This window comes from Hemiscyllium ocellatum, chromosome 20 (genome assembly GCF_020745735.1).
Source record: "Hemiscyllium ocellatum isolate sHemOce1 chromosome 20, sHemOce1.pat.X.cur, whole genome shotgun sequence".
NCBI lineage: Eukaryota > Metazoa > Chordata > Chondrichthyes > Orectolobiformes > Hemiscylliidae > Hemiscyllium > Hemiscyllium ocellatum.
Window position 1 is genome coordinate 48,819,959 of NC_083420.1, and position 13,777 is coordinate 48,833,735.

Below are 13,777 nucleotides of genomic sequence, written 5' to 3' on the forward strand. Positions count from 1 at the left end.
TACACCAGGGTCCTGGGTTCGATTCATGCCTGTCTGTGTGGAGTTTGCACATTCTCCCTGTGTCTGCGTGGGTTTCCTCTGGGTGCTCTGGTTTCCTCCCACAATCCAAAGATGTGCAGGTCAGGTGAATTTGCCATGCTAAATTGCCCACGGTGTTAGGTGCATTAGTCAGGGGTAAATATGGGGTAGGGGAATGGGTTTGGGTGGGTTTCTCTTTGGAGGGACAGTGTGGACTTATTGGGCCGAAGAATCTAACCTAATCTAAAGGCATCTCATCTTTTGGTCATTTTACAGCATTTTGGATTCCACAATAAATTCACTTGGCAAAGGTCATAATCTCTGCCAAATTTGTTTCCTTTTCCTTTGTGTATTATTCTTTCCCTTTGTTTTCAGATAGCTGCTATATATTTTCTAATCAACCCACTTAGGGATGCTATCACTATGCACAGGCATCTATTATTCATGATCCTATAATTCTCACCATCTGTCGACCCATCCTTTGCAAATATTTAGGAAGGCAAGGGAGATGATGTATGAAAGTAAGGATGTTTTGCTATATAAAAGCAAATTACTGCGGATGCTGGAATCTGAAACCAAAAGAGAAAATGCTGGAAAATCTCAGCAGGTCTGGCAGCATCTGTAAGGAGAGAAAAGAGCTGATGTTTCGAGTCTAATTGACCCTTTTGCTATAACTGCAGGTCTTGATGGGACTGCAAGTAACGTACCACATTCAGTTTTAGTCTCCTGCTTAAGGAAAGATGTACATTCAATTGAAGCAATTCAGATAAGTTTCACTAGGTTGCTTTCTGCGATGAAGGCTTGTTTAATGATAAAAGTTTGACCAGGTTACCATACACTCATTTGAAATTTAGAAGAATGAAAGGTGGGCTTAGTGAAGCAAACAAGTTGATGGAAAGTTTTTAAAAATTCACTTGAGGGATATTGACGTTGCAGGCTGGGATTTTATTGTTTGTCCCTAAGTGCTCTTGAAGTTGTGAACTGCTGTGATACGTGTGCTCTAGGTGGATTCACAATGTCATTAGGGAGAAAATTCAAGGATTTGAACCAATGCCTTTGAAGGAATTATGTATTTCCAAGTAAGAATGGTGAGTGGCTTGGAGAAAATTTGCAGGTACTGATGTTCCCTTACATCTCACCCATGTCCTTTTAGGTGTTAGTAGTCACTGGTGTTTCATCACACTCTTGACAGAGTGCATGGGCTTGGGAGCGTTGGGGGGAGGTGGAGTGAAGTGAAGTGGGAGGAGGGGGGCGAGCTGATCAGGAAGGAAGTTGCTCGCTGTGGTATTTCATGGCGTTTTGACTTGCTCTTGTAGCTACTGATTTTACATGGTGAGTCCAGTCTAGTTTCCTTTCTGATTAGTGGGGGGATGGTAGCACTACTTAAGGTTGTGGAATGGTGGACAGGTTCTTTTGTTGGACAGTCTCATTGCCTGGTATTTGTGTTCCTTGCCACTTATCATCCCAAACAGGGGTATAGTCTCAGTCTTGGTGAATTTGAACGTGGGCTACTTTGGAATCTGAAGAGCTATGAATAATGCTTAACATTGGGCAATCATCAGTGAATATCCCCACATCTGACCTTATGATGGTCGTTGAAAAAGTAGCTGAAGGTGGTTAGGCATTGGACACTAACCTGCAGAGATGACTCATCTTGAACAACCACTGGTATATTCCTGAGGTATGATTCAAAAACCAGTGGAGAATTAGCCCCGATTCCTGTTAAAAGGATGGATGCAGACGTTATTTTCCCTGCAAGGGGGAATCCAGAATTGGCTTATATTCTGAAGAAGGTGCGTTACACCATTTAAAGTGGGAGATGAGGAATTTCTTAGGGTTGTGAAATTTGGAGTTTCTTTAACCCTGGAGAACAACAGAGGCTAAGCCATTGAATATATTCAAAGCTGAGAGAGACAAATATTCAATCTAATGGTAAGTCGAGGGTTATGGGCAATAGACGAGTAAGTGAAGATCAAAGTCTGATCTTATTGTATAACAGAGCATGCTTCGGGGCTTTGTGGCCTATTTCAGCTCCTTGTTCTCATGTTACCTGTCCCATTATCACTCCCTTTGGCCTTGCAACATGAACACTTTGTTGCCATTTACTCTATCCTGCCCTCCACTCCATCAGAGTTTTTGTTTATTCCTTCCTTTTAATTTGCTCAAAACAGTTTCTAATGTTTTCCAGTTATGAAAGATTGCACACTTGAAGCATTAACTCTTTCTCTCCTTTTACAGACATTGCCAGATCAGAGCATTTTTTATCCTCCAACATCTGTATTTTTTGGGTGTATATGTATACTGCAATGATCTGTGTAATAGATGTTTGACAATAATAATGTATCATGGAGATTTTAAGATTGAACATAAGAACTAGGAGCAAGAGTCGGCCATCTGGCCCTTTCAGCCTGCACCTCCATTCAGTAAGACCATGGCTGATCTTTTTGTGGATTCAGCTCCACTAACCTACATTCTTACCGTATCCCTTCCATTATGGTTTTAAAAAATTGATCTTAGCTTTAAAGCTGTTTACTGAAGTAGTGTCAATTATTTCACTGAGCAAGGAATTCTTTAAATCTACAACCTTCTGGATGAAGAAATTCTTTCTCAATTTGGTCCTAAATCTGTTCCCTCTAATCTTGAGGCTATGCCCTCTTGTCCTAGTTTCACCTGCCAATGGAAACTTGGTCTCTACATTTATCTTATTTTATATGCTTCTATAAAATCCCCTCTCATTCTTCTAAATTCCAATGGATATAATCCCAGTCTGCTCAGTCTTTCCTCATAAGCCAACCCCCTCAACTCCAGAATCAAAGTTGTGAACCTCCTCTGCACTCCGTTTAGTGCCTTCTCAAGTAAGGAGACCAAAACAGCAAACCATATTCCAGATATGGCCTCACCAGCATCTTGTACAGCTGCAACATAATCTCCCTGCTTTTAAACTCAATCCCTTTAGCAATGAAGGACAGAATTTCCTTTGCCTTCCTGATTACGTGTTGTACCTGCAGACCAACCTTCTGTGATTCTTGCACAAGGACACCCAGGTCCCTCTGCATAGCAGCATGCTGCAACTTTTTACCATTCAAGTGATAATCCTTTTTACTATTAATCCTAGCAAAATGGATGACCTACCAGATTGTAATCTAATTGAATCATCCCTGGAACCAAGAGAGAGAATTCTTCAATGCAGTCTTTGTTTTCATTAAATGCATGCATTCCAGATTTTCTGAGGTTATGTAAAGTGTTAGTTTTCTCCGTCGGAGATTGTGAATTAAGTGCCAATCGTTGGACATTGGTGCACCAGTGTTCGTATTTCGATAGCTATGTGGTGAAGGATAGACTGGAGCCTGGTCTTAATCCACTCAAAAGCTTCTAATGAAAGAGGCATACTTTTACGTATCATGCATTTTCAATTAACAGTCAATCTTTTAGCCAGCTCCAATGTAAAATATGTTTTTAATGTTTCAAAATTATATGACAAACCTCCATAGCTAAAGAGACTGAAACCTTGCTTCTATATACATATATGGGCAAAGAGAATCCACCATAGTGCCAATTGCCTGTTTACAATTAATACAAATTGATATACAATTTAACACATGAACATGAATAATTCTTATTTACATTGTAAACTGATATAATTAATTTGCAAATTTTTGATAAATTACCAGGGAATCTTTAAATGTTAAAAGCGATGTGATTGTGTTTTTGAGTATCAGATCAAAATGCAGTCTTATTTTAATTATTGGCTGAAACAGCACAGAAGAAGCTCATTTGGCTTATCATACTGGGCCATATCTTTGAAAAAGCTGTTGAATGAGTCCCACATATTGCTGTTTTCCCATGTAATATCAATTTGTTCTTTTCCAGACATTCATCCAATTCCCTTTTGAAAGTTATGATCAAGTCTGTATCCACCGCTCTTTCAGACAGTGTTCTCTAAGATCCTAGCAATTCACTGCATAATTCTTTTCTTGCCAGTTACCTTAAATTTGCATTCTTTGGCTCCTGTCTCTTTCAAGTTTGTTACACTTTTTAAAGTTACACTATTGTGTGGTGTGGCTGCAACTTTTTGCCACAGTTTATATTATTGATAGATCCAATCCAAACAGAACCGAGGACCTTCTGCAACCAAAATTTATTCTATGGGACATTCGTTGGAACAGTTTGTGTTCAGGTGGCATTTTGACAGTGGCTTGACTATATTCAGCACGCTGACGTTTTAAGTGGTTCGTAAGAACATTTTATTGGCATTAGGAGTATTTTGTGGTGCCATTGAGTTAAAAAGAAAGTTTGGAATGTTGTTTGAAATCCTTCCACCTGTAGAGGGCAGACTTTCAGTGCTTAACCCCATAAAGCTGCAAGATTTTTATAGCTTACAAAGTGTGAACATTTCCTCCATAATTCTTCAATATAGTTCTTTGTTTTGTGATATCAGTATGCTGTTGTGGTTCTGAGGTCAATATTGACTTGTTTTCTCTCATGTAGAGATTGATAGTATGCCTGGAAGAGAGTTTATATATTCACAATATCAGAGATATGAAAGTACTGCATACGATCCGAGAAACTCCTCCAAACCCCACAGGTAATTCTTACAGTACATTTTGGTTATTATCTCAAGAATTGGGGCAGTGACTTTATGTACCATCTTTCCCTTACAGCCAGGTGAAGGCAGAGTGAGCTCATTTAACTAAAGATATTGTCCATTACACACTGATATTATGTGGAAAATACTATTTACCTGAAGTGATTGGTAGCTTTTACATTTTTATTTGCAGCTAATTTAGATTGAGTATTTCCTCGATAACATCTTTCCACTGTGTTCAAGTTAATCAATCTGCGAAATGCTCAGGTTTGTGGCTATACAATTTACATTGTCCCACAGGGAAAGAAGAATGTTACCTTTCTCCAAATAGCCTGTTTAATTTTAATAAGCCTTAACCATGCTATTTAAAGTTATCATTTAAAGTTATACCTTAAAATCTTGAGCAAGCAAAGATATATTTTCCCAGTGACAGAAAATATAAACCTTTTTGAGAAGTAAAATCTGCACATTTGTCATATTTCTAAAATTTCAGTGATTTGTTTTTTTGGATTCCTCCTGCTTTATTTTTGTTATCCCTCAAGTAGTTCTTGCCAGTTTCAGAAAGATTCCTTAATTAGGTTGTGAGGTTTTATCTATTCCCCATATTTGCTTTGCTTTATAATCATGTATGGATAATTCCTTTCATCTCTCCCATATTCCCTTCAAGTGTTGATAAGGTTGTATTGCTAAAGCTGTTCCATTTCTTTGCCTTTTGTGCTGGTTTCTAATGGTGTATGTGTGATGAGGATCTTTGCTATTTGTTGGATAGACCCCCTTTTGCAGTGGTAGTGTTCCTACCTCTGGTCTAGCAGGCCTGAGTTCAAGTCTCACCTGCTCCAGGTGTGTGTAATAACAACTGAACAGGTTGATCAGAGAAACAGGGTAAAAAAAATTGGATGGGTGAGGGCTCTCATGTAGATTTTTGTCCCTTCTGCCCCAGAGGTATGTAACAATATCTTTGAATAGGTTGATTAGAAAAGACCTATCCGTTGTATGGTTCCAGTATTAGTCTTTTTCATGTTATTTTCATGCCTAGGTGTGATGCTGTTAAGGCTCTTTCCAGTTTTTCCCTTCAGTGTTTAAACTGTTGTTCATACCTTTTTGTTGTCTGTGCTTGATTAAAAGCCTATGTGTTTGTACGCCATATCCTCCTCTAGAGTCATAGAGATATACAGCACAGAAACAGACTGGATCCTTCGGTCTAACTTGTCTATGCTGACCAGATATCTCAACTACTACCCTCTGCATGAAGGTCCCTCTTATATCTTCCTGTCTGTAAACCTATGTCCATCTAAACCTACGTCTTCTAGATCTGGACTCCCCTACCCCAGGAAAAAAACTTTGTCTATTTAACCCCTATCTGACTTTTTCTGATAGCTACAGGATGTGTTTAACCCTTAACTCTTACATGAATCTTTATCTTTAAATTTTTTCAATATTTAGCTGTCCTAATTAGTTAGGCTGCTTTATTATCAATTAAATCTGTATTCCTAACCAGACATCATTACAATCCTACTTGTCTGATCATCTAAAATATTACTTTCATAAAGTACATCAAATCACCCCTAATTGAACAACACTGACAACTTCATATATCCATAACTTCATATATCCATGCGCAGTTTGTAGTTAGCAAAATAAATACAAAGCAAAGCTGAAATAACAACAGAAGTTTTGGGATAACTCAGCAGGTCAGGTTGCATCTTTGGGGGGCCACAGAGTTAATGTTTCATATTGATGACCTTTTGTCAAAACAATTCAGATGAAGGGTTATTGACTTGAGATGTTAATTTAGTTTATATCTGGACATTGATCCAAACCAAGCAGATAGTCTTCCCAAATCCATAGACTATCACTGTTGTTATGGCCGTGACTTGAAGGTGGACAGTGTATTTCTCTTTAGTCAATTATACCATGACCATAAAATTAATTTAAATGTTTTGTCCAATTACCAATATGACTAGTTAGATATTTTATCTACATAATGTTTAGAATAATTTATTTTGAAAATGAGGTTTATTTGGTAAAAATATCAAGTTAATTAACACAATTTTAATTATGAAAGCATAAATATCCACCCTTCTAAATACCTCAACGTACGCATGAACACGCTCTTCCACCAGGAAAAGGGTTAAAAAAAAGGTTGCCCTCTGCACAGCAATCCACTTTGTGGGGGAAAAAATAAAACATTTCTTGGTTCATTTTTGAGGACAAAGGGATAAGGTGTGAAACGTTCAGACCAGCTCTAGTTATGATATTCTGGCATGTGTGGATGGGTGTCACTAAGCGTATGTAGTTCTCTCTGGGATATATGCAAACATGGCTTCTCTAGAAAACACAGTATTGATAAGTCCTCTGGGTACTGTTTGAAAGTACTGGATACTTTGATGCTGGTTGGGTTCCATGCAGATATCAGCACTGTTTATAATGTATTTTTGGGAATTTTGGGGGGGGGATGTAATGTTGGGGTTCACAAGGATTTTTCCTGAAACAGGAGAGCTAAGCTGGGAAGCTCTTTTTCTTTAGGTTGGTCACAAGTACCCAAAACTGATGAAGCTTGGCAGTCAGAAAACCAAGCACAGGGTCTCCAGTAAACACTCAGGAATCATAAGATGTGTATGTGACTTTCAAGAAATAGTTTCTTTCTTAAATTTCTTAAAGAAAATTCTAGATATTGACAGTCCTTCAAACATAAGTATGAAGTAGTGTCGATATATAAAAACAATATTGTACTGTTCACTTGATGTTTTATTGCATTGTCTTGTAGCTTTGAAACTTCTATTACTACGGTGAAGGTGTTCATGAATGCTGTGATTTAATTGAAAAGGGTGATGACGGTCGTTCTTTCCATATAAATAAGGTTTTCACCGTCTTGGATAGATATAAACTGGGCTGTATTGTTTTATTAGTTTATTTATTTCATAAAATAAATGTCATAAGTGTGTATAATGTTCCCTGCGCCTCTGTACTAGTATGTATATTCAATCCTAAAGCATTTATGAAATTCCTTATTAAAGACCAGTTTTGTTACCTTCAGGACTTTGTGCACTTTCCATTAATAATGATAATTGCTATCTTGCGTACCCTGGAAGTGCAACAATTGGGGAGGTACAGGTCTTCGATACTATCAATTTGGTAAGTAGATGCATATTGAGAAAGGCTGCATTAATTATTTATGTATTTATCTTTGTATGATATTATTTGATGCAACTTTATAAATAATCTCAAGTTTAGCATTTACACACATTTTTAAAATGATCTAAAATTGATGTGTAGTGTAAACAGAATGATTGGTTGTTGTTTTTTCACTTATCACCCAACACTGCTGATTGGCAAACTACCTGGCTCTTCCCTCAGCTGAATATCATTGCCATGGCAAGAAAACTTAAGTTGGCACAACAACAAATTAAATATTTATACAGGTTGGGGAGGGATTGGAACAGATATGGAGGACATGTTAGAAGAGGATTAAGTGAGTTGAGCAAATGTGTGATTAAAGGAGGGAAGTAGTGTGATGGAATAGTGAAAAGATGAAATTATTTTTGGTATGCTGCTAAAGAGTTAAATGATAGATGCAGTGTTGAGGAATGGAATTTCAGGGGGCATATATTTAGTGATTAGAATGTTGGAATGAAAGGCATGGAGTATTGTACAGGAGATTGCACCCTCCAGAGAAATAAAAAATGAGGTCTGCAGATGCTGGAGATCACAGCTGCAAATGTGTTGCTGGTCAAAGCACAGCAGGTTAGGCAGCATCTCAGGAATAGAGAATTCAACGTTTCGAGCATAAGCCCTTCATTCCTGATGAAGGGCTTATGCTCGAAACGTTGAATTCTCTATTCCTGAGATGCTGCCTAACCTGCTGTGCTCCCTCCAGAGAAATTTCAAGATGCAATAGCAGGCTAGAAGTGGTTGTTTACATAGTGTAAAATTAAACCAGTGAGAAATAATGATTTTGAAATGAACCACCTGAATCTTCTGAGGAATGACAGTCACTAACTGTGATTGTGCTCCTACTAGGGCTGAGCTCTGCATTTCTGGCAAAGACCTCTGATCCCAGCTTCATATCTGGCATTGGTATCTGCGGTCAAACTGTTATCTCTTGGTCTCGGACAGTTAGGCAAAGTCAAGTCAGGTTTCCTTTTTACAGCAGCAATTCATGTAATATGTTAAGATTTGAATGTTTCAAAGTTTGTTAATTCTGCTATTTCCAGCTCTGATTCACAGCTGAAATTGTGCATACTGTTTTAGAAAATAATTACTAATTATCCTATGGTTAGCAGTTCTGTTTGTTGTGCAAATCCCCTTAACCCCCAGGTTCACCTCCCTCCCTTAACCCTACGAATGTTTACCTCCCTTCAAAGCCTTCACCCTGACACTGTACCATTTCTGTTACCATCAACAACGTTCTTCTCATAACCTCATGTTTCAAAACTTCTCCGTTCACCCATGCTCATTCTGGCAATGCTGACTTAGCTGATATAACCCAGGCAGATGCCAGACATTCAAGAGTATGAGTTACAGTGTGTAGTGGGGGTGGAGGGGGGTGGAATTGCATGCTCTGTGGTTAGGAGGAGTGTGGAAGTGGGTACTTTTCTTGTTTCGAGTGGATGGCTGGTGTAGGGTTTAATGGGTGTTTTTAAAAATATTTATATATGGGATATCGGCATTATCTACCAGGCCAAAAGATATTGCTCTGGTGAAATGGATTGTTAGCTGCTGCCTTGAATCAAAGGCTGAGGGTGTCAGAACATCCACCATTTTGTTAACAGTAAATTTCCAGGATTTTGGCCAACTGACAGTGAAAAGAATGGGTGACATCAGGATGGTGTGTGGCTGCATAAAAGTTGTGGTGTTCCTAGGCATTGACTTTACCCTCCTTCTGGTGGAGGTCACAGGTTTAGAAATTCATCTATCTTTTCTAAATAAAGCACACTGACTATGGATAGAAGGGCAAGAAATTGAAGACCTTTTTGTTTTTCCTTCCCTATTCATAAGTGAGTCTCAAAAAAGGCTATAAATAGGCCTACATTTGTCTGTTAACTCAACTGACTCTTCTGAGGGGCCTGGAGTTGGGTTGATGGTTCATTTGGAATTTGCTTTTCAAGAAAAGCAATATATAAACTTTATTGGCAGCATTGTGATTTAAATCCTTGTCGATTTGCTACTGGATCAAAATTGAAATGAAACCCAGACACTGAGTGAGCACTGAGCATGAATTTGCTGTCTTTTCTCTGGCGGTTACTAATAATTCTGAATAGGAGGTGCCAGCTTCATTTCCTTTTTGAAGTTGTGTCCTGCAAAGCCTGTTCTCCAAAGTAAACATTACAATCCGTGCATGAATAAAGAATTTTATCAGTATTTGTTACTTATTCTCTGATGCTTCTTCCAAAAATAACTATTTTGCATAAGTCAAGAAACTGCTTTTTCCAAATGATGCAGTCAGGGCACAATATGAATTTTGTACTTGCTGTCAGCACACATCCAATTAGATATGGATAGAGGTTGAGTTACAGTACAATTGCACAGTCCATGACTTCAAATGCCTAGTTAAATCGTGAGATAACCATTCTTTGTACACAGTATTCTTTTACACACACAATTTTTATACAACGTTGTAATGGAATTCTTTAAATGTGAAGCTTTCAAATATCTGCTGCATAACTTTTTCATGGCTCTTGCATTGTGATGGCAATGAGGTGAAGGTCTTTGAGCTAAGTAAATGCTTGATATTGATCGTAATAGCACATGTAATTGCTTTTTAGTTTGCTGAGAGTCTGAATTATTCACTGCCTTGTTTGTAAAATCATATTTGATCCTGAGCTGTTGTTCATATGCATATAAGAAATATTAGGATTATTTTATTTGAACTTTGTGTTCAATAAATGGGATGTTCACGAAAAAATTTTTCATTGCTTTTTTGTTTTAAAGAGAGCTGCTAATATGATCCCAGCTCATGACAGTCCACTTGCTGCTCTGGCATTTGATGCAAGTGGTACAAAACTAGCGACAGCCTCTGAAAAGGTAAGCCATTTGAAGTAGATGTACATTTTGAATATTAAGCTTTAAACAATAACATTTTCACACTAACAATTAGAGAAATAAGTTATACCTTGACGGGCTAAGCATTTTACCACATTTGTACAGAATCTTCATTCCATGGTATGATCTGAGAAGAATCGCCAACACAATATGGCAGATTCATATAAGGAGATGGTAGGGTAAAAGTAATAAAACACAACCAAAATGGTAGCATTTGCAAACATAAGGAACTTTTTAAAAAAAAAAGCCATTCCTCAGGCATACACCTCTGTTGAAAACGATGGCTGATTTTCTACCTCTGATGCACTTGGCCATGCTATCCCTTGTTCCGAGCCATTTGTAGGCCAAAATTGGTTAGTCACATCCTTGAAAAATATTCAACAACTGACTATCCACAGCTCTGTGGCATAGAGTTCCAAAGATTCACAGTTCTTTTAGCAAACTTCATCTCATTTCGATCCTAAATGACTAAAGTCCTTGTTCTGAGTCTATGGCTTAGTTCTTGATTCCTGTAAGGAGTGAAATATCTTATTTACCTTGCTTCAGAAGTTTATAAGATCGTAAGAAAAAGAGACAAACATAAGCCGTGAAGTACCTCAAACCTGCTTTGCCATTCAGTGTGACCACGACAGTATAGTTAACTGATGGTATGACTGGCAAAAATGGAGCAGTGAAAATTTCAGATGTGCTAGAATTGGAGGAACATGGAGATTCTGGAAAGTTGTGGGTTACATGTACAAATAAAAGGTTGAGAGAGGAAACATTTCTCCTCATTTCTGCCTGGAAAAGGTACCACTAATCTTAATACCATGACCCTGAGTTCTGGACTGACCTACAAGAGAAAACATCCTTTCTACATGCATCTTGTCAAGACTATTCGTGATCCTATAGACTTCAGGCAAGTCATCTTTTCTTAAACTCGAGTGGAAGCAAGCTTAGCATGTCCAGTCTATCCTCAAGAAAGCCTCTGTATTCCAGCTTGATATTGTAACCCTCCTCTGAACCACCTCCAGTGCATTTATATCCTTTTAACTAAGGATACCAAAACTGCACACTGTAGTTGTGTTTTCATCAGTGCCCTGTATAACTGAAGCTTCACATTCTTTTTATGTTTGATTCCTCTGTAATAAAGGACAACATCCCATCAGCCTTTTTGATTGTGCTGTACCTGTGTATTAGTTCTTTGCTACTAGTGCACTAAAACACCTAAATCCTTTGACACCTTAGAATTATGCAGTTCTTCTATGTTTAAATGCTCAGCTTTTATATCTTCTAGACACCGTGAACTTCACATCTGCACCTTCTGTCTTCAAAACATACTTCATTACTTATCTTTGTGTTATCTGTGACCACTATGCCTTTGCTCCCCTCATCTAAGTTATTGATGTAAATTGTAATAAGTCAAGGCAGAGAGTCCAATAGGACTCCATCACTCTCCGACTAACAATCCAACAGAAACCCAATTTAATCATACTCTGCTTTCTGCTAGCCAACCAATCTTTTGTCTGTGCTACTGTGTTACTCCTATAGAATAAACTTTTATTTTCTGTCCTAAGAGTTGATGTGACACCTCTTATGCCTTCTGGAAATCAATCTAATATCTTATAGGATCCCCTTTATCCACAGTATTTGTTACTCCTTCAAAGAACTCCAATAAATTGGTCAAATAACATTTACCTCTCTCAAAACCATGCTCACCTTCCTGATGACCTCAAATTTTTTAAAGTATGCAGCTATAATACTTTTAATGATTTGATTGTGATACTCTCCCTATGACCGATGTCAAACTAACTGGCCAATTGTTTCTAACTCTTTGTTCAAGAAGGGAGAAGATTAAGTATTTGCTAGTTCCAGTTCATGGAACCTTTTCTAAATCTAGGAAGTTTTGGAAAATTAACCTCATTAGCAACCTCTTCTGAGACTCCAGGATGAAGTCTGATCTGTCGGCCTGCTTTGCTTGGTACTAATTCATAATGATTATAATTTTGCTAATTTCATTTGTCCTTTCCACCTCCTGGTTTACAGTTATTGCTGGAATTTTTTTGTATCTTCTGGAGTGAAGACTGAAGTAAAACATCTGTTTATTTTATCTGTGATTTATTATCTATTATTAACTCCTCATTCTCACTGTATTGAGTACCAATGCTCATTTTATTTAATATTTTCCCGTTTAAATACCTGTAGAAACTCTGTGTCCATTTTTATATTCCTAGCTAGCATCCTGTCTTATTCTAATTCCCTTTTGCTGATTAGCATCTTTCCTGCCACTCATGCTTGCGCAGTTGTGCCTTTTCCTTGTTTGATGCTCCCCTTAACCTCTGTTAACTACGATAAGTTCCCTTGAGAATTTTTATTCACATTTGAAATATTCTTATTTTGAGTATTCTGAAATATCCTTTTAAATGTCTGCCACTGTGCCCTCTCTTTATCTATCCCCTAACCTATTATGCCCATTCACTTTAATTTTTATGCATACATAGTTGTCCTTATTTAAAATTCTAGGCTTAGATAGAATATTCTTCCTTGCAAATGGATGTTTAATTCAATAATAGGTGGCATGGTGGCTCAGCGCTAGCACTGCTGCCTCACAGCGCCAGGGACCCGGGTTCAATTCCCGCCTCGAGCAACTGTCTGAGTGGAGCTTGCACATTCTCCCCGTGTCTGCGTGGGTTTCCACTGGGTGCTCTGGTTTCTTCCCACAGTCCAAAGATGTGCAGGTTAGGGGAATTGGCCATACTAAATTGCCCATAGTGTTCAGGGATGTCAGTTAGATGCATTAGTCAGGGGTAAATATAGAGTAATGGATTTGGGTGGGAACTCTTTCGAGGGACGGTGTGGACTTGTTGGGCCAAAGGGCCTGTTTCCACACTGTAGGGTTATTCTAAGAATATTGTGGTTGATGCTACACAAGGGTTCCTTAACCCTGAGGTCATTCATTATTCCTGTCATATTATGCAACACTGAGTCTAATATAACCTACTCTGTGGTCTGTTCCAAAATATGTAGCTAAGAAAAGATCTCAAGAACATCCTATGAACTTGCCTTCCATCTACTACTACCAATTAAATTTTTTTCAATTTATATATAGATTAGAACCACTGTGATTATTGCTTTCGCTTAATCATAAGCACC

The 13,777-nt window shown here is 38.0% G+C and overlaps 1 protein-coding gene across 1 annotated transcript in view; it reads left to right on the top strand.

Moving 5' to 3' along the window:
• wipi2 (WD repeat domain, phosphoinositide interacting 2) overlaps positions 1-13,777 on the top strand; it is a 76,681-nt gene that overhangs the window by 38,908 nt on the left and 23,996 nt on the right. Inside the window, exons 4-6 of the mRNA XM_060840826.1 lie at positions 4,507-4,603; positions 7,641-7,738; positions 10,535-10,627. Of these exons, the coding sequence (XP_060696809.1) occupies positions 4,507-4,603; positions 7,641-7,738; positions 10,535-10,627 (288 nt within the window). The remainder of the gene's footprint in view (positions 1-4,506; positions 4,604-7,640; positions 7,739-10,534; positions 10,628-13,777) is intronic.